The following is a 24,295-nucleotide window of genomic DNA, read 5'->3' on the forward strand; positions in this document are numbered from 1 at the left end:
GACGACAGAACGTTTACCTTTGGACTGTCTCCACCTGAAGCTTCCTTTTCATTTTCTGGCTGTGAGCTGTCAGCTATTAAATTGAGGTCAGATGGTATCACACGGCCCATTTTGTACCCTGAAGACCCTGCTCCCCGGGGGCTGGATGGGCAGGAGTTCGCAGCACTGGGGAAGAAGAAAAGGTCACTCCTTTAGTCTACCGTGAAACATACATTGTACCATGACTTTTTTTATTTTGGGTACCAGTCCTGAGGCTTGAACTCAGGGCCTAGGGTACTGTCACTGAGCTTTGTTGTTCAAATCTGGTGCTTAAGCCACAGCTCCACTTACAGCTTTTGGGTAGTGAACTGAAGAGTTCAAGCCCCATGATGGACCAAAAAAAAAAAAAAAAAAAAAAGTAAAGCCAGGCGCTGGTGGCTCACACCCAAATCCTAGCTTCTCAGGAGGCTGAGTTCTGAGGATTGAGGTTCAAAGCCAGCTTGGGCAGTTAAGACCATGAGACTCTTATTTCAAATAAACTCAGAAAAGAAGTGGCACTGAGGCTCAAGTGCTACGTAGAGTGCAAGCCTTGAGCACAAAGAGGCTAAGGGACAGTGTCTAGGCCCTGAGTTAAAGCCCCAGGACAGGGAAAAAAGAAAGGAGGAGGAGGAGGAGAAGAAAGAGAAGGAGAAGGAGAAGGAGGAGAAGGAGAAGGAGAAGAAGGAGGAGGAGGAGAAGGAGGAGAAGCAGAAGAAGGAAAAGGAGGAGGAAGAGGAGGAGGAAGAGGAGGAGGAGGAGGAGGAGGAGGAAGAGGAGGAGGAGGAGGAGGAGGAGGAGGAGGAAGAGGAGGAGGAGGAGGAGGAAGGAGAAGAAAGAAAGAAAGAGAAAGAGAGAAAGAAGGAAGGAAGGAAGAAGGAGGAGGAGGAAGAGTAAAAGCTATAGGGCTGAGTTCAGAACTTGTCTGCCAAGTGTGAGGCCCTGGGCTCATACCTGATATAACCAGGAACTCCTCATACATGATCAACATAACCACTTATCAGGAACCCCAGCCCACAGCCTGGTTGCCTTTTGACTGTTTCCATTGCCTCATTTTAATGTGCACAAAATTTAATCAGCCTTTTTCCTTTTGTTGTTTGATGGCTTGGTGCCAACCCAAGAAATCACTGTCAAGTCAATGTATGAAGCTTCTGCCTGTGTCTATTCTAAGTTTTGGGTGTTCCAAGTAGGTTATGGCGCATTTGAACTATAGGAGACAAGAACCATCTTTATAGCCTCTTGCACAAGATTGACCTATGTTGCCAGCAAGGCCTACTTAAAACAGGGTTCTTCCCCCACTGAACGATCCTGACATCACGTCCGAAGCCGCTTGTTCATGTAAGAGGGCTACTTCTGGGCTCTGTTATATCCCACCAGCCACTGCCGTGCTTGCTCTTGCTTTCTAGTAAACTTTGAGGTCTTTACGCAGATGCAACGTATTTCAACAGAACTCACTTTCCACCATCCTCTTTTCTTCTTCCCCTGCCTCATTCCTCCAAACAGTCCATAATTAGAATCAAGGTGCATGAGTGTGTGTGCGTGCATGCGAGTGCACACACAGGTGTATTTTGCGTGTCTTTATGAAGGCTAGGTTCTGCAAATGAGTGAAAACATGTTGTATTTGGCTCTGAGCTTGGCTGATGTCACTCAATATAATGACGCACAGGTTTATCCACTCTCCTGAAAATGACATGGATTTCATCCTTCTCTATGGCTAAGCAATATTCCATGGTTTACAAGTACCGTATGCTCCTTCTCCACCCATCGGCTGCTGGGCATCTCAGCTGACTCCACTGCGTGGCACAGGGTACGCTGTTATGCAGCAGTACCTCTTGGATGCTGGTTTAGACTCCTCCGGAAGAATGTCTGGTGGTAGAGTCCTCAGGCAGGTCCGGTTCTTCCGGTTGGGGAACCGCCACACCAAGGTCCAGCGCCTGTACCAGTTTACACCTTTCCCTTCACATCCTCACCAGCATTTGCTGACGTTCTTGGAGATCATGGTTCTGAGTGAGGCCAGGTGAGACAGACTCGTGGTGAGCTCTTGGCGGGCTGGTCTCTCCGTGGTGTTCTGACCTCTCTCCGCCTTTCTGTGGTTGAGGCTGTCTTCTTTTTTCTCTCTCCAGCATCCAATCCCTTCTCTCTTGCGTCATCTTCTCAGCCGTGGGGTAAGAAGGCAGCGGTCTTTAATCTGCCACCTTTCCCTATTTCTCAAGCTTTGTTTCTGGACCTTCTGAGACAGGATCTCACTACACAGCCCAGGCTGGCTGTGCACACACACTCCTGACCCCGCTTCCTAAGTGCTAGGGTTACAGGTGTGCACCCACCTAGCTTTGTTCTTTAAGAACAAAGCTGTTCTGACTACTGGGAGTTCATGAGATTCCAAATACACTGGAATTTTGATGGGGGTTACACTAAGTCTACAGAGCGCTTCTACTTCGAGACAGGACGAGGTGGAGGAGTGTTTGCTTATGTCTTTTTAATGTCCAAGAAGCTTCTCCATTTTTTTGTTTGTTTGTTTTGTTGGTTGTGGGGCTTGAACTCTGGGCCTGGACGCTGTCCCTCAGCTCTTCAGCTTGAGCCACAGCACCACTCCCAGCTTCTCCATTTTTTTCCTCCCTAATTGTCTGCTCTTCCTTTCTTTTGGTCCTGGGATGGGGCCAAACCTAGAGCCTTGTATATGCTAAGCAAGTGTTCTACCAAGCAGATCCTGGGTTTTTTAGAGAAGATTGTGCTAGGTAGCTCAGGCTGGCCTCCATTTCCCCGTCCTCTTTCTTCTGCTTTCTTGCGTGATGGAATTACAAGTACAAACTACCATGCGCAGCCTCAGAAGGCCTATTCTGCTTTGTTTTTTTTTTGGTGGTATGAAGGAGAGACAGTCTTGGGATTTGAATTCAGTGCTTTAGAGCTCTATCACTCGGCTCCCATTTCTGGTGCTTTTGCTTGCGTGATTTTGGGAACAGGATCTCACATTTTTGCTAGGCCACTCTGGAGGTGGCCCTCCTACTACATTTCCTACATCACTAGGGTGACGGCTACGTTTGGCTAGTGCTTGAGCTGGCCTCAAACTTTAATCTTTCTAGGTAGCAAGGATAGGAGCCGTTGCTCCAGCTTCAGAAGCGCTCCCAACCTCCACCTTCTTGTGCTGGTACTGAGGCTTGAACTCAGGACCTGACACTCTTCTATTTCAGCTACACTTCCTTTTCCAGCTTTTTGCTGGTTAAGTGGAGATAAGCGTTCCATGAGGGCTGGGAATATAGTTTAGTGGTAGAGTGCTTGCCTAGCATGCATAAAGTCCTAGGTTCAACTCCTCAGTAATGCATAAACAGAAAAAGCCAGAAGTGGCGCTGTGGCGCAAGTGGTAGAGTACTAGCCTAAGCAAAAAGTAGCTCAGGGACAGCGCCCAGGCCCTGAGTTCAAGCTCCAGGACTGGCAAAAAAAAAAAAGTTTCATGAGCATTTCTGTCTGGGGTTGGCTTTGATCTCAACCTCCTGATTATATAAGACTACAGTGTGACCACCAGCACCAAGCTTTGCCAAAAAAGAGCACAAGGCCCTGAGCACACATGCACGCATACACATATATTTACACATATAAAACACACACATGCACAGTAATACAACTCTGGACTGTTTGGAAAAATGAAGGGTAAGGGAGAAAGGGCCAAAAAAATATGGGGGGGCAGATAAATAATCAAAATACATAACAGGCTGGGTGCCAATGATTCATGCCTGTAATTGTAGCTACTCAGGAGGCTGAAAACTGATAATCACAGTCTGACGCTAGCCTGGGCAAACAGTCTGTGAGATTCTTTTTTTTTTTTTTTTGGGTCCGGTCGTGGGGCCTGAACTCTGGGCCTGGGCGCTGTCCCTCAGCTCTTCAGCTCAAGGCTAGTGCTCTACCACTTGAGCCACAGCGCCACTTCCAGCTTTTTTCTTTTTGCTTATGTGGTGCTGAGGAATCGAACCCAGGGCCTCAAGCATGCAAGGCAAGCACTCTACCACTGAGCCACCTTCCCAGCCCTAAAAACTGGATTCCTGTCACCTCACATTAAAATCAACTCCAAATGGATCAAAGACTCCAATCTTCCAACTACTACAGAAAGAGGAGAAACATTAGAACTTATTGGCACAGGCAGGAACTTTCTGAATAAGAGCTCCAGTGGCTTAGCAAATTCAAGAGATTTGACAAATGGGACTGCATCAGCAAGGGACACGGTTACTAAAAAGAGAACCTATAAATTGGGAGGTTTTTTTTTTTGTCGGCTGTGGGGCTTGAACTCTGGGCCTGGGCGCTGTCCCTCAGCTCTTCAGCTCAAGGCGAGCGCTCTACCACTTGAGCTACAGTGCCACTTCCGGTTTTCTGGTGGTTTATTGGAGATAGGAGTCTCACGGTCTCTACTGCCCAGGCTGGCTTTGAACCGGGATCCTCAGATCTCAGCCTCCTGAGTAGCTAGGATTACAGGCGTGAGCCACTAGTGCCCGGCTTTTTGGTTTTTTTTTGTAAACCACCTATACATCTGACAAGGGCCTAATATCCAGAATATTACAAGGAGCTCAAGAAACTAACCCTCCCTCCAAATTAATACACAATTTAGAAGTGGGCAAAGGAACTAAATAGAGACTTCTAAGAAGAAGTAAGAATAACCCAATAAACATCGCTGGCCATAAGGGAAACGCAAATCCAGACAAAATGGAAGTAGGGTGCCAGTGGCTCACACCTGTAATCTATCTACTCGGGAGGCTGAGGTCCAAGGATCTTAGTTTAAGGGCATTCTGGAGGGGAAAGCCAAGGAGACTCCTATCTCCCATGAACTGCCTAAAAGCCAGAGTAGAACTGTGGCTCAAGTGGTAGAGCACTAGGCTTGAGCATGAATGAACGAACACACACACACACACACACACACACACACACACACACACACTTCCAAGGAACCACCGACGCTCAGTGACACCAGACTATCTGGCCTGGGACACATTCATCACACACACACACTTCCAAGTAACCACCGACGCTCAGTGACACTGGCCTGGGACACATTCAACACACACACACACACACACACACACACACACACACACACACACACACACACACACACACACACACAAACACACACACACACACACACACACACACACACCACTGATTCCGTCTCATTCCAGTTAGACTGGCTAGCATGGAGAACTGGAACACCACCAAATGTTGGCGAGGATGTGGGGAAAAGGAAGCCTACTGCACTGCGGGTGGGAATGTGAACTACAACAACTGCTCTAGACAGCAGTTTGGAGGCTCCTCAGACACTAAACCAAGACCCTCCCTATGGCATCGACCCTGAGCATCAGAAATCAGGAGATGGTAAGGACACTTGCACGCCTATGCTGCTCACGGCAGACGAGTTATGAACACAGCCCAGATGCCCTAAAACCAGCGAGTGGGTCAACAAAATGTGGTGCATATACACCAAGGGATTTTATCCATCCAGTAGAAATAATATTGTGTCACCTGCAGGGGATGGATGGGCCAAAAACAATCATGGTGACTGATGTAAGCTCAAGAGAGACAATCATGGTGACTGATGTAAGCTCAGAGAGGCAAAGAGCGTATGTTTTCTCTCATATGTGGAAGGTACATGTCAAAGACTACCATCCGTGGTAGTAACACACATACACACACAGGACTCCATGCATGTACCCACAAAAAGACTGGGAGACATAGGGGAGGAGGAGTCCACAACTAATGTGCAGCTCACTGAATGAATACCAGGAAGTAGAAACATCTTTTGGGGGAAGGGGGAAAGGGAGGGGGACGTGAGTGGGAAGGAAGGGTGGGCAAATGCAGTCATGATAGTCAACGTACATTATGTAACAACTCCAAGAGCTGGGACATAGCTCAGTGGCAAAGCACTTGCCTAGTAAGGTCAACCTCCTGGGTTCACTCCCCAGCGCCAGGAAGAGGAGACAGGAGGAAGGGTTACAGATCCCAGTGCGCAGTGTGCTATGAGGAAGCGCGGCCGGGAGGCAGCAGGCCGGCGGGGTCGGGTCCCCGGGGTCAGCGCTGCACCGGGCACAGGAGGCCTTGGAGGAGGGGTACTTCTGTCACCACTGAGACGCTCCTTCCTGGAAAGACTGTTCCAGGATGCCGCCGCCAGCCTGCAGGAGGGGCAAGCAGGCGGCCCTGTCGGACCTTCCTCCTGACAGACCAGCAACTTCAGCGCCGGCTGCTGCTCTTGCCAGTGCCAGAGCAGGGCCCACAGGAGCTGGGCACCCAGGTGCAGGGCCCAGCCAGCAGAGCACCCAGCCCAGGAGCGAACCCCTCCCCAGGGGCACCCCGTCGGAGGGGAGGTCCTGCAGCACCGAGGGCAGCCCTACCAGACGCACACAAGAAAGACAACGCTTCAAACTGGGGGAAAACAGTTACTCCCCCACCCCTGCAAAACAAAAAGCCAAAATGAAAACCCCAACACGTCTGCCGGGCCCTGGCGGCTCACGCCTGCAATCCCCGCTCAAAGCCAGCCCAGGCAGCAAAGTCCACGAGACCCCTATCTTCATGAACCACCTGAAAACTGGAAATAGCTGTGGCTCAAGAGCTGCAGGGTTGGGACAGCACTCAGGCCCTGAGTCAAGCCTCATGACAGACTTGAGAGTAGGGATGGGAGGGATGACACTTATCAAGATGTATTGTCAGCCGGGCACCAGTAACTCACGCCTGCAATCCTAGCTACTCAGGAGGCTGAGATGGGAGGATAGCGGTTCAAAGCCAGCCCGGGCATAAAAGTCCCCCTGAGACCTATCTCCAATGAACTGCCCCAAAACCAGAAGTGGAGCTTTGGTTCAAAGTGGTAGAGCGCTAGCCTTGAGCAAAAGAGCTCAGGAACAGCATCTACGCCGAGTTCAAGCCCCACACCCAACAGCAACTAAAAGAGATGTACTCATAACCCAGCTTGTAGAACTGAAAGCTCTTTGCACAACTACTTAATAAAAAATAAAAAAATACATGGTAGTCTATCTACAAAGATAATATGAGGAACTTCACTGAGTAAGGGGAAAATGAACTAGAAAGTGACAGACAAGGTTAGCTTGATGAATGGTAATACCTGCACTTCTGAACTCAATGATGAAACTCCTTTATACACAATCAACAGAAACTACAACAAGGAGAAAAAGAATCAAAGGGAAGTAAGACGGGATATCTTGTGGGGTAGAGACCAGAGTGGAGGGGCAAAGGGCACCAAGAAGAGCCCTCGCCGACACCAGCACAGACCCAGACAGCAGGGCCTACGACACGCCACCCAAAGATGCTCCCAGGTCACATCCCTCAAGAGCCAGCAGGGGCTGGGAAGGTGGCTCAGTGGTAGAGCGCTTGCCTTGCATGCCTGAGGCCCTGGGTTCCATTCCTCAGCACCACATAAGCAAAAAGAAAAAAAAAGCCGGAAGTGGTGCTGTGGCTCAAGTGGTAGAGCGCTAGTCTTGAGCTGAAGAGCTGAGGGACAGCGCCCAGGCCCAGAGTTCAGGCCCCACGACCGGACCCCCCCCCCCCAAAAAAAAGAGCCAGCAGAGCACGGCACCCCAAGCCGGCCTGCACTCGAGCCCCACCCACTCCTCCGTATTGCCCGCAGTGTGCTGCCAGAGGCAGGAGCCTGTGCCGGAGCCTGTTCTGTGCTTCCCGAGGAGCTCAGCACCTCGCAGGAAGTCTAAGTCTCTCTACGATCAACAGGAGTTGATCACTTCAGTGTGGCCAAATTTAAAGGACAAGTTTTCAGAATTCTTTATGAAACTGTAGTCAACACACTAAAACATGCAAATTCAAATCTCAAATGTTTCACTAGCACTACAAAACTAAGACTCTACTAAAAAGAATGTGTACGTAAAACCAAGAACACAGCCAGGCGGAGTGGCAAATCCTTGTAATCACAGCGCTCAAAGGCTGGGAAATTCAAGGACAGCCTAGCTACGTGGCACAGGACAAACAAAAACTTTCACAATATTTTTAGAAATTTGAGCGTCTCCGTCTGGGTCAGAAGCCCAGGACAGGGGCCGCCACCCTGGGAGCTCGGCTCAGCCGCTGTACCTGATGGTTCCCGTTGGGGAGGGGAGGGGGCTGATGAGGTGGGCCATGGTGTCTGGAATGTTGATGGTCAGGGGTGAGATGTGTGGCCGCACGGGCTTCACTGGAGACACGGGCGCCTCTTGCTTCTCCCTCTTCTCGCTGGACAGAGCTGTGAACGTGATCTTGATGTTTGTGCTCGGAAACCTGAATGTGCATCTGAAAAAGAAACACTGACGGTCAGCACCTGTCTGCTGTCCACCACACACACCCCATCCAAAACCTGCCATCCCAGAGCGCCCTCAGCCGTTTAGGGAGCAAAACCACAAGGGACAGGAGCAGTGCCCAAGTCTGTCACGCCTGGGAGGTGGAAATGGGCAAACGGTGGTCTGAAAACAGCCTATGCATAAAAGTCTGCAAGACGATCTCACTCAATGGCTGCAAGGGGTAGATCATCCTAAGCTATGGAGAAAACAGTGACTGGGCTGTGTCACCAGCTGTCACCCCACTGACTAAAGCAAGCACAAGCAGAAGGGTGGAAGTCCAGGCTGGCTAATACAAAGTCAGACCCTATATTGAAGAAAACTAGTGCAGAAGGGACTGGCAGAGTGCCTAAAGTGGTAGAGCACCCGCTCAGCCAGTGCAGGCTGAGTGCAAACTCTAGCACCGTAGTGCCCGTACAAAAAGAAAAGAAAAGGAATAAGTAACAGACGCACTCTTACACAAAACCACTGGTCAGACCAGCCAAGTAGAAAAGTTAAGTACAGGACTCAACAACTCAACTGCCACTTAATCTCTATGACTCCTTTGGTGAACAGGCAGGTATGTGCTAGGCTGGGGACCAGGGCTGCGTCCAACGGCACAGTGCGTGTGCGCGGGCGAGGCCGCGAGCCCACCACAGCACCACCCCCTTCAAAAAGGAGGACTGTGTGAGCAGGTGTGCGCCCATGTGCCTGTGTGTGTTACTAAACCGTAAATGACCTGAACACTATTGGAGTGCATCCCATAGAAGTAGGATTGTAATAAAGGAAAAACACCCAGTCAGGCAGCCAGGCCCCGCCCCGGCGGGCCTGCCCGCTCTGAGACCCCTCCCACCCTGTCCCCCACCCCGGCGGGCCTGCCCGCTCTGAGACCCCTCCCACCCTGTCCCCCACCCCGGCGGGCCTGCCCGCTCTGAGACCCCTCCCACCCTGTCCCCGCCCCGGCGGGCCTGCCCGCTCTGAGACCCCTCCCACCCTGTCCCCCACCCGGGCGGGCGTGCCCGCTCTGAGACCCCTCCCACCCTGTCCCCTCCCACCCTGTCCCCCACCCCGGCGGGCCTGCCCGCTCTGAGACCCCTCCCACCCTGTCCCCCACCCCGGCGGGCCTGCCCGCTCTGAGACCCCTCCCACCCTGTCCCCCACCCGGGTGGGCGTGCCCGCTCTGAGACCCCTCCCACCCTGTCCCCCACCCCAGCGGGCCTGCCCGCTCTGAGACCCCTCCCACCCTGTCCCCCACCCCGGCGGGCCTGCCCGCTCTGAGACCCCTCCCACCCTGTCCCCACCCCGACGGGCCTGCCCGCTCTGAGACCCCGCCCACCCTGTCCCCACCCCCTTTTTGGTCTGCACATGGGCCTGGTGCTGTCCCTCAGCTCTTCAGCTCAGGCTAGCGCTCTACCACTTGAGCCACAGCGCCACTTCTGGCTTTTTCTGCTTATGTGGTGCTGAGGACTCGAACCCAGGGCCTCAAGCCTGCAAGGCAAGCGCTCTACCACTGAGCCACCTTCCCAGACCCTACACATTTTCTTTGAGTGTCATATCCGTCATGATCACACTGAACCCTCACTCTGCAAGCCGCGTCGCTCTCAGCACTCTACCGCTGTAGGCTCCACTCCTCAGCACAGCTTTTTATCCTTACCCACCCTTCCCACACCAGAAGATGAACCCCTCTCCCCACAAAGAGCAGACACACCACGGAGCTGGGAAGAAACACAGATGCAGGTGCAACACCCCCAAGAAAGTTTGCACAGAGACACTTAGCAGCCTCAAAAACAAGGCACCGTCCAAATACTCAGGACAGCCAGTGCACGCACAAAGACCACACGGAAGCCGTGCGGCTGTGACCTCAGCCCAAGGCACACGAAGAGGAAGCCTCCACACTCCTCAAGCCCGGCTGCGATACGCTCCTGCCACCTGCACTGTGACACGCTCCTGCCACCTGCACTGTGACACGCTCCTGTCACCCACCTGCACTGTGACACGCTCCTGTCACCTGCACTGTCACACGCTCCTGCCACCCACCTGCACTGTGACACGCTCCTGTCACCCACCTGCACTGTGACACGCTCCTGTCACCTGCACTGTCACACGCTCCTGCCACCCACCTGCACTGTGACACGCTCCTGCCACCTGCACTGTGACACGCTCCTGCCACCTGCACTGTGACACGCTCCTGCCACCTGCACTGTGACACGCTCCTGCCACCTGCACTGTGACACGCTCCTGTCACCTGCACTGTGACACGCTCCTGTCACCTGCACTGTGACACGCTCCTGTCACCTGCACTGTGACACGCTCCTGCCACCTGCACTGTGACACGCTCCTGTCACCTGCACTGTGACACGCTCCTGTCACCTGCACTGTCACACGCTCCTGTCACCTGCACTGTGACACGCTCCTGTCACCTGCACTGTGACACGCTCCTGTCACCTGCACTGTCACACGCTCCTGTCACCTGCACTGTGACACGCTCCTGTCACCTGCACTGTGACACGCTCCTGTCACCTGCACTGTCACACGCTCCTGTCACCTGCACTGTCACACGCTCCTGTCACCTGCACTGTCACACGCTCCTGTCACCTGCACTGTCACACGCTCCTGTCACCTGCACTGTGATACGCTCCTGTCACCTGCACTGTGATACGCTCCTGTCACCTGCACTGTCACACGCTCCTGTCACCTGCACTGTCACACGCTCCTGTCACCTGCACTGTCACACGCTCCTGCCACCTGCACTGTCATACGCTCCTGTCACCTGCACTGTGACACGCTCCTGTCACCTGCACTGTGACACGCTCCTGTCACCTGCACTGTCACACGCTCCTGTCACCTGCACTGTCATACGCTCCTGTCACCTGCACTGTCATACGCTCCTGTCACCTGCACTGTGACACGCTCCTGTCACCTGCACTGTGACACGCTCCTGTCACCTGCACTGTCATACGCTCCTGTCACCTGCACTGTGACACACTCCTGTCACCTGCACTGTGACACGCTCCAGTCTCACCTGCACTGTCAATTGTCTTTGGGTTCTTTTTTGAGGTACCAGCCTTGCCACCTGAACTCAGGGCCTGGGCACTGGCCCTGAGCTTCTTCTTGCTCAAGGCGAGTGCTCTACACTTGAACCACACAGCTCCACTCTGGCTTTTCTGGTAGTTAACTGAAGACTAGAGCCTCACAGATATTCCCTCCAACGCTGGCTTCAAGCCACAGTCCTCAGGTCTCCATTGCAGGCATGAGCCACTAGCATCTGGCTACACATTTCTCTTTTTCTTTTTCTAGGTCCAAGTCTAGGACTTCAACTTGGTACCTAGAGCCACTTCCACTCATTAGCTAGGACTCTGCCAAGGGAGCCCCACCGCTAACCCCTCCATCCTGTTTTGTTAAAGTGACTACGTTTGAACTACGGGCCGTGTACCTGGCAAAGTAGGCACAAGGTGAACCATGACCCCAGTCTTTCTACCATATCACAGTTCACAAGAATGTCACAGCCAGTGCATCCCGTGTTACATGCACCTGGGTCTGCACGCAGAGCACACAGCCCTGTGAGATGTCCAGGGTGACACACCTATGTAGCCACAGCCCTCGGGAGGCTGAGGCACGAGCACCAACACACACCCTGTGCCTCGTTACAGGGTTGTTTTACAATATTCCAGAATAGTGTGGCCGTTAGAAGACGGTCAGCAAAGCTCAGGGCGGTGTGGGTCACCGGGAAAGCCCTTGTATGGCATGGTCAAGACCCTAGTTCAAACCCCAGCACTTAAAAAAAAAAAAAAGAGGAAAGAAGAAACTAGAAGGATCATCATTTGCTGGGCACAGGTGGCTCACAACTATAATAACCCTAGCTACCAGGAGGCTGAGACCTGAGGAGCGTGGTTCAAAGCCAGCCTGGGCAGAAAAGGTCATGAGATTTCAATTAATCACCAGAAAACCAGAAGTCGAGCTGCGGTAGAGCGCTAGCCTTGAGCAAAAGAAGCTGTAGGCCTTGAGTTCAATCCCCACAGCTATCAAGAAAAAGCTTGAAGCCAAAGTAATAACCTTCAGATACTTATAACAGAAGACTGTACCCAGTCTGTATAGACTGCCTTGGGTAAAGATGGAAAGACCTCGTGGAAACTAGGACATTTTAAAGTAACAATTTACCCAGAAACATTTAAACTGCCAGTCAAACCTAGTTCTCAGAGGAGACCCGGGAAAGCTCAGAGGCCTTCCCCTTAGGTTGACCCTTGACCAAGGGCAAACCGACCAGGACCTGAAGACGGGTCCAGGCCCAGGCCCAGAGCCAACTTGCCAAGACTGGGAGAACCCTTGGCTTTCAAGGAAATCTGTCCAAATGAGACACAAGCAGAGGAACAGAACTTCAGTGATTGCACAGCCAAAGGCCAGGACCCACAGGTCACCTACAGCTTTCCACAGACACAAACAGCAAACTGATGGGAGGACAGACACTAATCCAGATGCAAGATACTCACAAACTGACTAAACTCCTCTGTACTATTTACACCTAAAAAAGAAACCCCCCCAAAACAAACAAAACAAAAATAAACAGCAAACTTTGGGAATAGAATAGAGAATCTGACATCCAGTACCTAAAGTCAACTATCCAGTTTCCAAGACAATAACAACAAAACTGAGGTTTGGAAGGGGTTCAAAAAAACCCATCTCAGCCGGGCGCTGTGGCTCATGCCTGTAATCCTAGCTACTCAGGAGGCTGAGATCTGAGGATCATGGTTCAAAGCCAGCCTGGGCAGGAAAGTCCATGAGACTCTTGTCTCCAATTAACCACTAGAAAACCAGAAGTGGCGCTGTGGCTCAAGCGGTAGAGCACTTGCTTTGAGCTCAAGAGCTGAGGGACAGCGCCCAGGCCCAGAGTTCAAGCCCTGCAACCGACTAAAAAAACCCAACAAAACAAAACAAAAACCCATCTCAAACCACGAAAAGATGGGTGTGGTGATACAAGCCTGTCCTTCCAGCTAAACAGAACTGGAGTCCAAGTACAGTCAGGCAAACGTGGAAAAGTAACAGAAGCAAAAAAGGCCGGGTATCTGCAATTCAGGGCCAGGGTGCTATCCCTGGGTCAACATAACAGGGCTGGGAATGTGGCTCAGTGCTGAGTGTTTGCCTAGCATGCATGAAGCCCTGGGTTCGAGTCCTTAGCACCACATAAGCAGAAAAAGCCGGAAGTGGCACTGTGGCTCAAGTGGTAGAGCGCTAGCCTTGAGCTGAAGAGCTGAGGGACAGCGCCCAGGCCCAGAGTTCAGGCCCCACAACACACACACACACACACACACACACACACACACACACACACACACACACTCTCTCTCTCTCTCTCTCTCTCTCTCTCTCTCTCTCTCTCTCTCTCTCTCTCTCTCTCTCACACACACACACAAATCAACCTAACAGAAAGAAAAAGAGACTATAAGCTATTAGACTAAAGCTACCCCACATACCAACAACAAAATGGTCTTATCAGTGATTAAATGGATCAAAACTCTCCAATCAAAATACTTGAGATGAGAGGTGGGTAATCCTAGCACTCAGGAATCTGCGGCAAGAAGATGAGAGTTCAAGAGTTCAAGGGCAGCCTGGACCCCACAGGGAGTTGCTGTCTCAAAAGAAATGTACAAGTTAGTATTTGTTAAACAACTCTCCTTTGGCAGGCAAAGGCAGCCTAGGCGGCAGCCCAGTGAAGAAGCCTCCCTATGTGCACAGAAGAGGGCCCTGTGGTTGGAATGAAGCTGTGGGGGGGGAGGGAGGGGCACAGCCTCCCTTCACAGCAGGGCCACTACACAAACCCAGCCTGTCACTACCGGCTTACACAGCTCACCTTCACCTGGTCCACACGCAGAGGTCTATGGAGACACCAAAGCCCCAGTCCACTGCAACTGATGTCACAGACAGAGCCGAGAGAATTTAGGGGGCTGGCATCTGCTGAGCACCAGAACAGGGAACCAGCCCTCCCGGTGTTCTCCCCCACAAAGTGCAATGGAGCAGCCTCAGCAGTGAAGCGGGGGGGGGGGGGGGGGGGGATATGCAGTGCCCAGGATGTGCCCCCCCCGCCGCCACAATCCACACCCGGGGCCAGCTGCCGCACTGGGCTCAAATACAGAACCCTTCATTCAGCAAACAGAAGTCATCAGTCAGTTACCAGTCCAAGAACACTAAGGCTGATTTTAAAAATCATTTAGGCTGGCGTAGAGCTTGGTGGTAGAGTACATGTTTACCATGAACAGAGCCCCAAACTCAGTCTCCAGAACCAAAAATAAATGAGCAAAAATTTATTTAAGCTGGGCACCAGTGGCTCATGCCTGTAATTACTGTAATGCCTGTAGTTACTCAGAAGGCTGAGATCTGAAGATCAGAGTTCAAAGCCATCCAGGGCAGGACAGTCTGTGGGATTCTTATCTTCAATTAAAGACCAAAGAATAACTAGAAGCAGAGAAGCAGAGCTATGGCACAGGTGGTAGAATGCTAGCCTTGAACAAAAGAGCTCAAGGACAGCACATAGGCCCTGATTTCAAACCTCAGATCCTGCACAAAAATAAATAAGCATCATAGTTCAAAGCCAGACCGGGCAAGAAAGTCTGTGAGATTCTACACGAAAAACTACCAAAAGGGATGGGAATGTGGCTTAGTGGTAGAGTCCTTGCCTAGCATGCATGAAGCCATGGGTTCCATTCCTCAATACCACACAAACAAAAAAAAAGCCAGAAGTGGCGCTGTGGCTCAAGTGGTGGAGTGGTAGCCTTGAGCAAAAGAAGCTCAGAGACAGTGCCCGGGCCCTGAGTTCAAGCCCCAGAATTGGGAAGGAAAAAAAAAGAGCCAGGCACTGGTGGCTCACTCCTGTAGCTAGGAGATGTGTGAATCGCAGTTCAGAGCCAACTTGGGCAGGAAAGTCCGTGAGACTCTTTTCTCCTATTAATCACTAGAAAACTGGAAATGGCCCTGTGGCTCAAGAGTAGAGCGCTAGCCTTGAGCTGAAGAGCTGAGGGACAGAGCCCAGACTTCAAGCCCCATGACCGACTTAAAAAAAAAAAGAGGGGCTGGGAAGGTAGCTCAGTGGTAGAGCACTTGCCTTGCATGCTCGAGGCCCTGGGTTCGATTCCTCAGCACCACATAAGGAAAAAATAAAAAGCCGGAAGTGGTGCTGTGGCTCAAGTGGTAGAGCGCTAGCCTTGAGCTGAAGAGCTGAGGGACAGCGCCCAGGCCCAGAGTTCAGGCCCCACGACCAGAACCAAAAAAAAAAAAAAAGAGCTCAGGGACAGTGCTCAGGCCCTAAGTTCAAGCCCCGGATGTTTAGCTACTGGCAAATCCACAGATGATATAAAGAACAAACTATTAAGTGAGATGGGTGTGGTGAGGCATGTCTGCAGTCTCAGTGCTGGGGAGGCAGAAGGACTGAAACCCCAGGTCTTGAAGGGAGAGGAAAAAGAACTCATGAAGTTTACACACGTGTGATGAATAAGTAAATCTGTATTAATATGAACATGCACACTGAGAAACAACTTGTGAGAAAGGAAAAGATAAAAGATCAATAGAAAAAAAATCAATAGAAAGGCCAGGCGTCAGGGGCTCACGCTGTCATCCTAGCTACTCAGGAGGCTGAGATCTGAGGATCCCGGTTCAAAGCCAGCTGGAGCAATCAAGTCAGTGAAACTCTTTAATAAACCACCAGAAAACCGGAAGTGGCGCTGTAGCTCAAGTGGTAGAGCGCTCGCCTTGAGCTGAAGAGCTGAGGGACAGGGCCAAGGCCCAGAGTTCAAGCCCCACGACCGACAAAAAAAAAAAAAAAAAAAGATCAATAGAAAGGAGTTGTATTTGAAGGGAGCTACTACTTACTTTTTGGCAGTAAGTTTGGTTTGATCGCAGTGACTTGGGCTTGCTAGGTAGGTGCTCTACCACTCAAGCCTCCTCTCTAGCTGGGAGCCACTGTCAGCTAGTTTAAGGGCATTGTAAGAAGAGAGAGGAAGGGGAAGTGGACAAATGGCTCAACACCAAGTCACTGGAACCAAGTGGTCAAATCAGTGCAGCCAGAACGAGACCTGGCCTGGCTCCAACAACGTGCCAGCTCAGGAGACCCCCCCCCCCCCAGCTCATGAACGCGGACAGCAGGGGCTGGCCTGGAACTTCAAGACAGGAGCCTGGGTCTGTACACACGCTCTTCATGTGTACAGGCACTAAGCGTGTTATGTATGATACAGGAAGAGCTGCCAGCCCAGGCAGGGCAGTCCTGAGAGTCACCTCCAGCTAACCACCAAAAAGCCGCAAGTGGAGCAGCGGTAGAACACCAACTTTGAGCATAAAACTCAGGGACAGAGGACAGGACCTGAGTTCAAACTCCAGGACCCGTACACACATGTACATGTACACACATACACACACACACTCACTCCGCATGGCAGTCATTAAAGGCAGTTAATTTATACAAAGCGTACTGACTTTCAGCTCTCCTCTGCTGCTCTTGGTGAATGGAGCCAGGCTCAAAGGCGCGGCCGGCCCCCATCTCTGCCTTTTCCAACAGCAGCTCTGTGCCCCTCCACCCAGGCCTGCATGTACTCTTCAGGCCGGGAAGGCCTAGCTGTGTCTCTGGCGGTTCCTTCATCCACACCAGCCTGCTGACTGAAAGGTATGCCATGCCTCCTAACCCTAACTTCCCTCCTTCTCCTTCCATGTCCCAGCTCCCTGGAACTCAAACCTCTACTTCTCTCCCTCCCCACCCCATCGCCCCCTCCCACTCCTGATCCTAGAGACAGTCAAAGCCTACCCACAAAGCCGTGATCCTTTCCAAAGCGCTTCCTTCCAGCTCTCTGTACTGGTATTCTCTGGGAACTGGGCTTCTGACCAACCCCATCAGAGTAGATCTAGAAAACTCCAGAAGGGTCTGGGAATGTGGCTTAGTGGTAGAGTGCTTGCCTAGCATGCCTGAAGCCCTGGGTTCAATTCATCAGTACCACATGAACAGAAAAAGCCAGAAATGGCACTGTGGCTTAAATGGTAGAGTACTAGCCTTGAGCAAAAGCTCAGGGACAGCACCCAGACCCTGAGTTCAAGCCCAGGACAGATTAAAAAAAAACTCCAGAAGCTACAAGCTGGCTATCTAGAGCCTCTGCAGTCCTCTCTAACTCTCCGAGCAAGTCTATGTGAGGCCAGCAAACACAGCCCACAGGTGAAGGCAGGCTTTTCCCTCAGGAGGCAAGCAGTCATGTTTCCAACTAAACATAACTTGTGCACAGTAGCGTGTGTCTGCCATCTTGTCACTCAGGAGGCTGAGACAAGAAGATTAAGGTTTGAAGCAGCCTGGGCAGAAAAGTTTGTAAGACTCTATCTCCGGTTAACTGGCAAAATGGCTAGGTATGGCTGAAGTGGCAGAGCATCAACCGTGAGCAAGAATGCAGCAAGAACACAAGGCCAAGCTTCAGCCCAAGAGCAGAGTCCGGACCCCACTTCTGGACTGTTTGTCTGTCTAAGTATCAGGTGTGGTGGCACACACTGGAAGTCCCAGTGCTTGGGAAACTAAAGGAGACGGGTCACAGGTCAAAGGCCTGCCTGGGCTTCCCAGTGAGATCCTGCCTCAAAACGAATTTTGTTTAACAGTAAATTCAACTTCTTCTAATATTTGCCTATTGAATACTCTAGGATCTTAGTGATTAAAACGAACAAATTCACTTGATATTTTCAAAGTACCAATAACTGCTAAAGAATTGCATATTTTTACTCATACATTGTACACTGAGTTTTCTAACAAAGGGAACTGCAAACCCAAACACTCTTGTCCAGTGACTTCCTAAAACCTTTCGCTGTCTGGGGCCAGATCTGTCTTTGGACAGGCAGTCAGTGAGAGGCTGGGCCACAGCCTTTCCATCTCCAGCCCGCCCCAAGCTCTCTTCTAGTCAGGATTCTTTCCCATGTGCCAAGCTGCTGGCCAAGTCACCGGTGCATCGCCCTCCTCCAGCTCTGTCTGAAGAGCCAGCCTCCCCCCCCCCTCCACCTAGGATCCACCTGAGCCTCCCGTGGGTCAGGGGCTCTGGTGGGAACCTTCTACAGGGTCCTACAAACCTGGCTGAATGAAGGACTTGCAGAATCAGCTTCTGGAAAACTCCATGCCCTGCAAACGCCCCGATGTACACTGACCCTCACAAATGTCCCACAGTGGGCTTGGGGCTCACCAGCCCTGGCAGAAAGGAACCTGTACTCACTGTAATCCAGGTCACTTAAGATGTTCACCACAAGCAAGGTCGGGGCATTTCTTTCCCCCAAATTAGTTCAGTATTAATACCACTTCAATGAACTGGTGAGCCACACCCCCCCCCAGCCCCCACCCCACCCCCGTACTACAGCGTAAAACTAGTCTCTAAATACCCAGCAGGGCCTACTGAGGGTTGTGGGGTTTTTTGGTAGGTCATAGGGCTTGAGCTCAGGGCCTGTCCCTGAGCTTTTGCTCAAGGCTAGCACTCTGCCACTTTGAGCTACAGCTCCACTTCTGATAGATCACAGACTTTCCTACCCAGGCTAGCTTTGAGTCCACGATCCTCAGATCTCAGCCTTCTGAGATTACAGGCGTGAGCCACTGGTACCTGGATGGCCTTTTCTTTTTGAAACAGGGTTGCTAACTTCACCCAGGCTCAATCCTCCTGCCTCCACTCCTCAAAGAGCTGTGATTACAGGGTGCAATACCATAAAAATCCTAGCATTCAGGAGGCTTAAGCATGAGGATCACTGAATTCAAGGGCAGCCTAGACTACTCAGGTAAGACCCTGTCTCAAACTAACACCCCCAAACCACCTAAACTACTGTATGTTTCTAAATTCTCTTTTAGTTTTTAATACAAGCAACAAGATAGTTGTTGTTACTGGAATAAAATCAGTGCTTCAAATAAGAGCTCACCTATGGATTGTCTTAACTGTACAGGGACTTCAACTCAACAGAGAAATCTGAAACAAACACTGAAGATATTTCAGCCAGGCACAATGGTTTCATACCTTAAATCCTAGCTATTAGGAAGCAGAGATCAGGAAGATCATGGTTCAACCCAACACAAAAAGCTAGCAAGATCCAAACAAGCTGGGCATGGTGGGGCACATCTACTGTGCCTGCTCTGTGGAAGACAGTCTCAGCTTTATGACAAGAACTGGAGACACTGTCCAAAAAGTACACAGCTGAGGACAAAAAAGGGTAAGGGCATGGCTAGAGAGGTAGAGCGCCTGCTGATCAAGCCTAAGAACCTGAACTCAAACCCCAGCAGATAAATAAATTCATGTACACACCTGTAATCCTAGCACTCAGAGAAGGCTGACGCAGAAGGATCCTGAGTTTGAGGCCAGTTTGAGCTACAAAGTGAGATCTGTCTCAACAGACACACACATAGGGAAAAAAAAAAAAAAAAAAGGAGACTTAGCCCCTGCAGAATTATTTGTTACACAGGCGATTACATTTCTTAATTTGACTTCTCTAACTTTAAAAAATAAAGTATCAACCTAAACATTAAACTTAAGTTCAACAAAGGCTTTTTTTTTGGGGGGGGGAGGGGTTAGGGACAATCAGTCATGGGGCTTGAACTCTGGGCTTGGGCACTGTCCCTCAGCTCTTCAGTTCAAGGCTAGCGCTCTACCACTTGAACCACAGCGCCACTTCTGGTTTTCTGGTGGTTTACTGGAGATAAGAGTCTTAAGGACTTCCCTGCCTGGGCTGGCTTTGAACCGTGATCCTCAGATCTCAGCCTCCTGAGTAGCTAGGATGACAGGCTTGAGCCACCAGCACCTGGTTCAACAAAGTCTTTTGAAACCATTTCTACACTGAATGGTATTTTACTCCTTAACCTGTATGTACTATCATCCTAAAATAAAAATCTATAAATGAAGAAAAAATGGTGCTAAGACCCTTTATTTCACAGGGTACAGAAGCTAACAGATGCTCACACTCCCTGCAGAGGTAAAGTGGGGCCGCCGCACTAAGTTTGAATTCTGCTCCCTCACCCAACGAGCACTTCATTTCCATCTTAGCATGTAGGCACATGCAGTGTTCAACCCAAATGGGTTGTCTTGTTTTGTTGTTTTCGTTTTGTCCTTACTATGGACACAAACTGGCCTGGAATTCAGAATCCTCCCTCTTCTGTCTTGCTAACAAATATCCTGGCTGAAGAGTAGTAAAATAACTATCTTTAAATAGCCCCTAAGTCCTCAGAATAAATAATTTCCTTGGTTATAAACTCAACTTTGTTTTCTTGTCCGTTACAGGGCTTCAACTCTCAGGGCCCAGGCACTGTTCCTGAACCTCCGTACTCAACGCTAGCGCTCTACCCCTGGAGCCACAGCTCCACTGCCGGTGTTTGAGACCAGAGTCTCACAGGGATATTTCCTCCCCGGCCGGCTTTGAACCGCCATCCTCAGCTCTCAGCTTCTTGAGTAGCTAGGATGGCAGGCAGGTGAGCCACCAGCGCCTGGCTTGCTGAACTCCTCTGCTCTACCACTTTGAGCCACAGCCCCTTCCAGTTTTTGAGTGGCTCACTGGAGTCAGAGCCTTGGGAGAGCCGGGCGCTGGCGGCGCACGCCTGACATCCCAGCTCCTCAGCAGGTGAGATCTGAGGACCAGGTTCAAAGCCAGCCCGGACAGCAAAGTCCGTGAGACTCTGGTCTCCAATAAACCAGCAGAACACGGGAAGTGGCGCTGTGGTAGAGTGCTCGTCTAGAGCTGAAAGACAGAGCCGGCTGAGTTCAAGCCCCACGACCCGCGACCGCGAGGACAACCACCGCAAACTCTTGTGAGGACGTTCCTGCCCGGGCCGGCTTTGAACCGCGATCCTCAGAGCGCAGCCTCCCGAGCAGCAGATGACAGCGTGAGCACCGGGCCCGAGCCGCCGGGCATTTGCAAACACAAACAACCGCGTTCGAAGGCGGTGAGCGGGGCCGGGGCCGGGGCCGGGGGACGGGGCCGGGGCCGGGGGCCGGGGCCGGGGCCGGGGGCCGGGGGCCAGGGACGGGGCCGGGGCCGGGGGCCGGGGCCGGGGGCCGGGGGCCGGGGGCCGGGGGCCGGGGCCGGGGGCCGGGGGCCGGGGGCCGGGAGCCGGGGCCGGGGCCGGGCGGGCTCCGGGCCGGGGCCGCGGCGGCCGGGGCCCCGCAGCGCGCTGGGAACCGCGCGGCACGCGGACAAAGCTGCTCTCGGAACCATCGAGAAGCGCGCTCGGAGGGCGAGCGGGCCTTTCCCGGGGAGGCTCGGACACCGCTTCCCGGCGCAGTGAAGGCGGCCATTTCCGAACCCAGAGGCCTTCCGGAGAGAAGTTGCGGGAGAACTTCGGGGCCCCGCACGGGCCGCGCCGGGCCGGGGGCGGGGCGCGGGCCCGGGCGGCGCGGGGCCCCGGCCCGAGGCGAGGCGGCGCGGCCCGCCCGGCCCCCGACCCCGGCCCCGGCCCCGACCCCGGCCCCGGCCCCGGCCCCCGGCCCCGACCCCGACCCCGGCCCCACTCACACGCGCGGCAGCTGCAGCGGCGGCGCCCCGCGCCGCTGGAAGACGCCGTCCACGAAGACGCCGTTCTTGCCCAGGCAGCGCAGGTAGAAGTCGCCGCCCGCGTCCGGCCGCGGCTGCGCGGGCTCCGGGGCCGCCGCGCCGGGGCCGCCGCCCGGCGGCGTGAAGATCTCCAGGTGGCGCCGCGAGATGAAGCTCGAGTGCCCCATGCTCACGTCCACCGAGCCCTGCGACGAGTTGCGCCCGATGGTCACCGAGCGCTTCTTCATGAGGTACTCGAACTCGCGGCCCTCGAGCCGCGCCACGGCCCAGCCGCCCGGCGGGCTCCCGCCGCCCCCGGCCCCGCCGCCCGCGGGGGGCGCGCCCGCGCCCGAGAGCGCCGCCGCGGCCGCCATCGCCTGCGAGGCCCGGCCGATCCGCGCGGGCGCCCTGGCGGGCCGAGGCCCGGGCGCGGTCGTGGGCCGCGCTAGGCGAGCACGGGCGCCGAGGCCGCCGGCCGGCGAGGAGAGCGGCGAGGGCGGGCGCTCGCGCGGCCGCGCGCCGGGCCGCCTGACGGACGCGCGCGCCGGCCAATGGGCGCGCTGCACGCGGTGGGGCTACCGCGGCCGGCCAATGGCGGGCCGCGCTGCCGAGCGCCGGCACGTCCGCCGGCGTTGCGCGACGCAGGCCGGGCCCGGCGGCGCGGAAAACCCGCGGCGGAGCGCGGCTCCCTCGCGGGGCCGGGGCGCACGAGGCGCGGGCGGGGGCCAAGGTCACGGCGGGCGCGGGCGGCTTCCCCCGCGCCGGCCTCCGCAGGCCGCCTTCCCCCGCGGCCGGGGCGAGCGGGGCAGCCGCGGGCCTGGCGCCCGGGGGCTGCGTGTTCACCGCCCGCGGCCCCCGCCCGCCGGGCCTCCGGTGGGAGAAGCCCGGGGCGGCCCGGGTCCCACGTCCGCGGCGCACCTGCTCGGCCCCGGAGCGGGCAGCGGGCGCCGGGGCCCAGCGGAGGCCCGCGAGCGAGGCCCGCGAGCCGAGGCCCGGCCCGGCCAGGACGGTGCCCGCCGCGCTCCCGGCTGCGGGACGGCGCGGGCCGCTCCCCGGGACGCGGGCCGCTCCCTGGCTTGTTCCGTGGGCCGCTCGCACTGGGAGCCTCCCGAAGGCGGGCCGAGGAGGGCCGGACCGCCCGCCCAGCCGGCCGTCGGAAATGCAGCCGCGGCTCCAGTGTGGAGGGCCGGCCTCGGCAGGACGGCGCGGGGACAGCACCGGGCTGCCCTCATCCGTGCCCACGGAGGTGCGGAGCACCGCGGGAGCACCCAGCACAGCCCAGGAGCACCCAGCACAGCCCTCACGCCAGGTACCCACAGACACCCAGCATACGCCCAGGAACACCCAGCACAGCCCAGGAACACCCAGCACAGCCCTCACGCCAGGTACCCACAGACACCCAGCATACGCCCAGGAACACCCAGCACAGCCCTCATGCCAGGTACCCACAGACTCCCAGCCTACGCCCAGGAGCACCCAGCACAGCCCAGGAGCACCCAGCACAGCCCTCACGCCAGGTACCCACAGACACCCAGCATATGCCCAGGAACACCCAGCACAGCCCAGGAGCACCCAGCACAGCCCTCACGCCAGGTACCCACAGACACCCAGCATACGCCCAGGAACACCCAGCACAGCCCAGGAGCACCCAGCACAGCCCAGGAGCACCCAGCACAGCCCAGGAGCACCCAGCACAGCCCAGGAACACCCAGCACAGCCCAGGAACACCCAGCACAGCCCTCATGCCAGGTACCCACAGACACCCAGCATACGCCCAGGAGCACCCAGCACAGCCCTCACGCCAGGTACAGAGCACCCCAGGAACACCTCTAACACAAGGCTCCATGGCAGGTATGGAGCGCCCCACAGAAGCCAGCACAAGCCGTCAAAGGAAAGGACCGCGAGAAATGCTTCTCAGCTGCTGTGGAGACAGGACAAGAGTGGGTTTCCTGAGTCAGCTCTCTGGCGCTGTGCACGTGGAAGAAGGCTAGGGCTCTGTCGTAGGGTTCGTAAGTTTCACTGTGAGAAATGTCTTGACTTGTTTGGAGTTGTGTGCTGGTAACATACACAAGGTGACTACTTTTCACATGCTGTCATCAAAATTGAGTGACCACCATATGCAAGAAAATCAGACCTAGCCGGGCGCCATGGTCACTTCTATAATCCTACTCAGGAGGCTGAGATCTGAGGATCAGTTCAAAGCCAGCCCAGGCAGGAAAGTCTGTGAGACTCTTATCTCCAATTTAACCACCAGAATAAAAATGGAAATGGCACTGTGGGTCAAGTGGTAGAGCACTAGCCTTGAGCTGAAGAGCTGAGGGACAGCGCCCACACCCGGAGTTCAAGCCTCCCAACCCCCCAAAAAAGAAAAAGAAAGACCTGCACATCTGAAGAAAATGATTGTGATTTTTTTTCTAGTGTGTTTTTATTTTTTGTTGGTTGCAGGGCTTGAACTCAGGGCATGACTCTGTCCCTCAGCTCTTCAGCTCAAGGCGAGC

The 24,295-nt window shown here is 54.0% G+C and overlaps 1 protein-coding gene across 3 annotated transcripts in view; it reads right to left on the reverse strand.

Moving 5' to 3' along the window:
• LOC138818859 (forkhead box protein K2) overlaps window positions 1-22,171 on the reverse strand; it is a 40,101-nt gene extending 17,930 nt beyond the window's left edge. For all 3 annotated transcript variants that reach the window (XM_070010012.1, XM_070010014.1, XM_070010013.1), the window contains exons 1-3: window positions 21,780-22,171; window positions 8,083-8,277; window positions 18-165 (exon numbers count right to left, since the gene is read on the reverse strand). In XM_070010012.1, coding sequence (XP_069866113.1) covers window positions 18-165; window positions 8,083-8,277; window positions 21,780-22,171 — 735 coding nt within the window. The remainder of the gene's footprint in view (window positions 1-17; window positions 166-8,082; window positions 8,278-21,779) is intronic.
• Between the last annotated feature and the right edge of the window lie 2,124 nt (window positions 22,172-24,295).

This window comes from Dipodomys merriami, unplaced genomic scaffold, assembly GCF_024711535.1.
Source record: "Dipodomys merriami isolate MVZ:Mamm:240054 unplaced genomic scaffold, mDipMer1.0.p SCAF_783, whole genome shotgun sequence".
NCBI classification, from domain to species: domain Eukaryota; kingdom Metazoa; phylum Chordata; class Mammalia; order Rodentia; family Heteromyidae; genus Dipodomys; species Dipodomys merriami.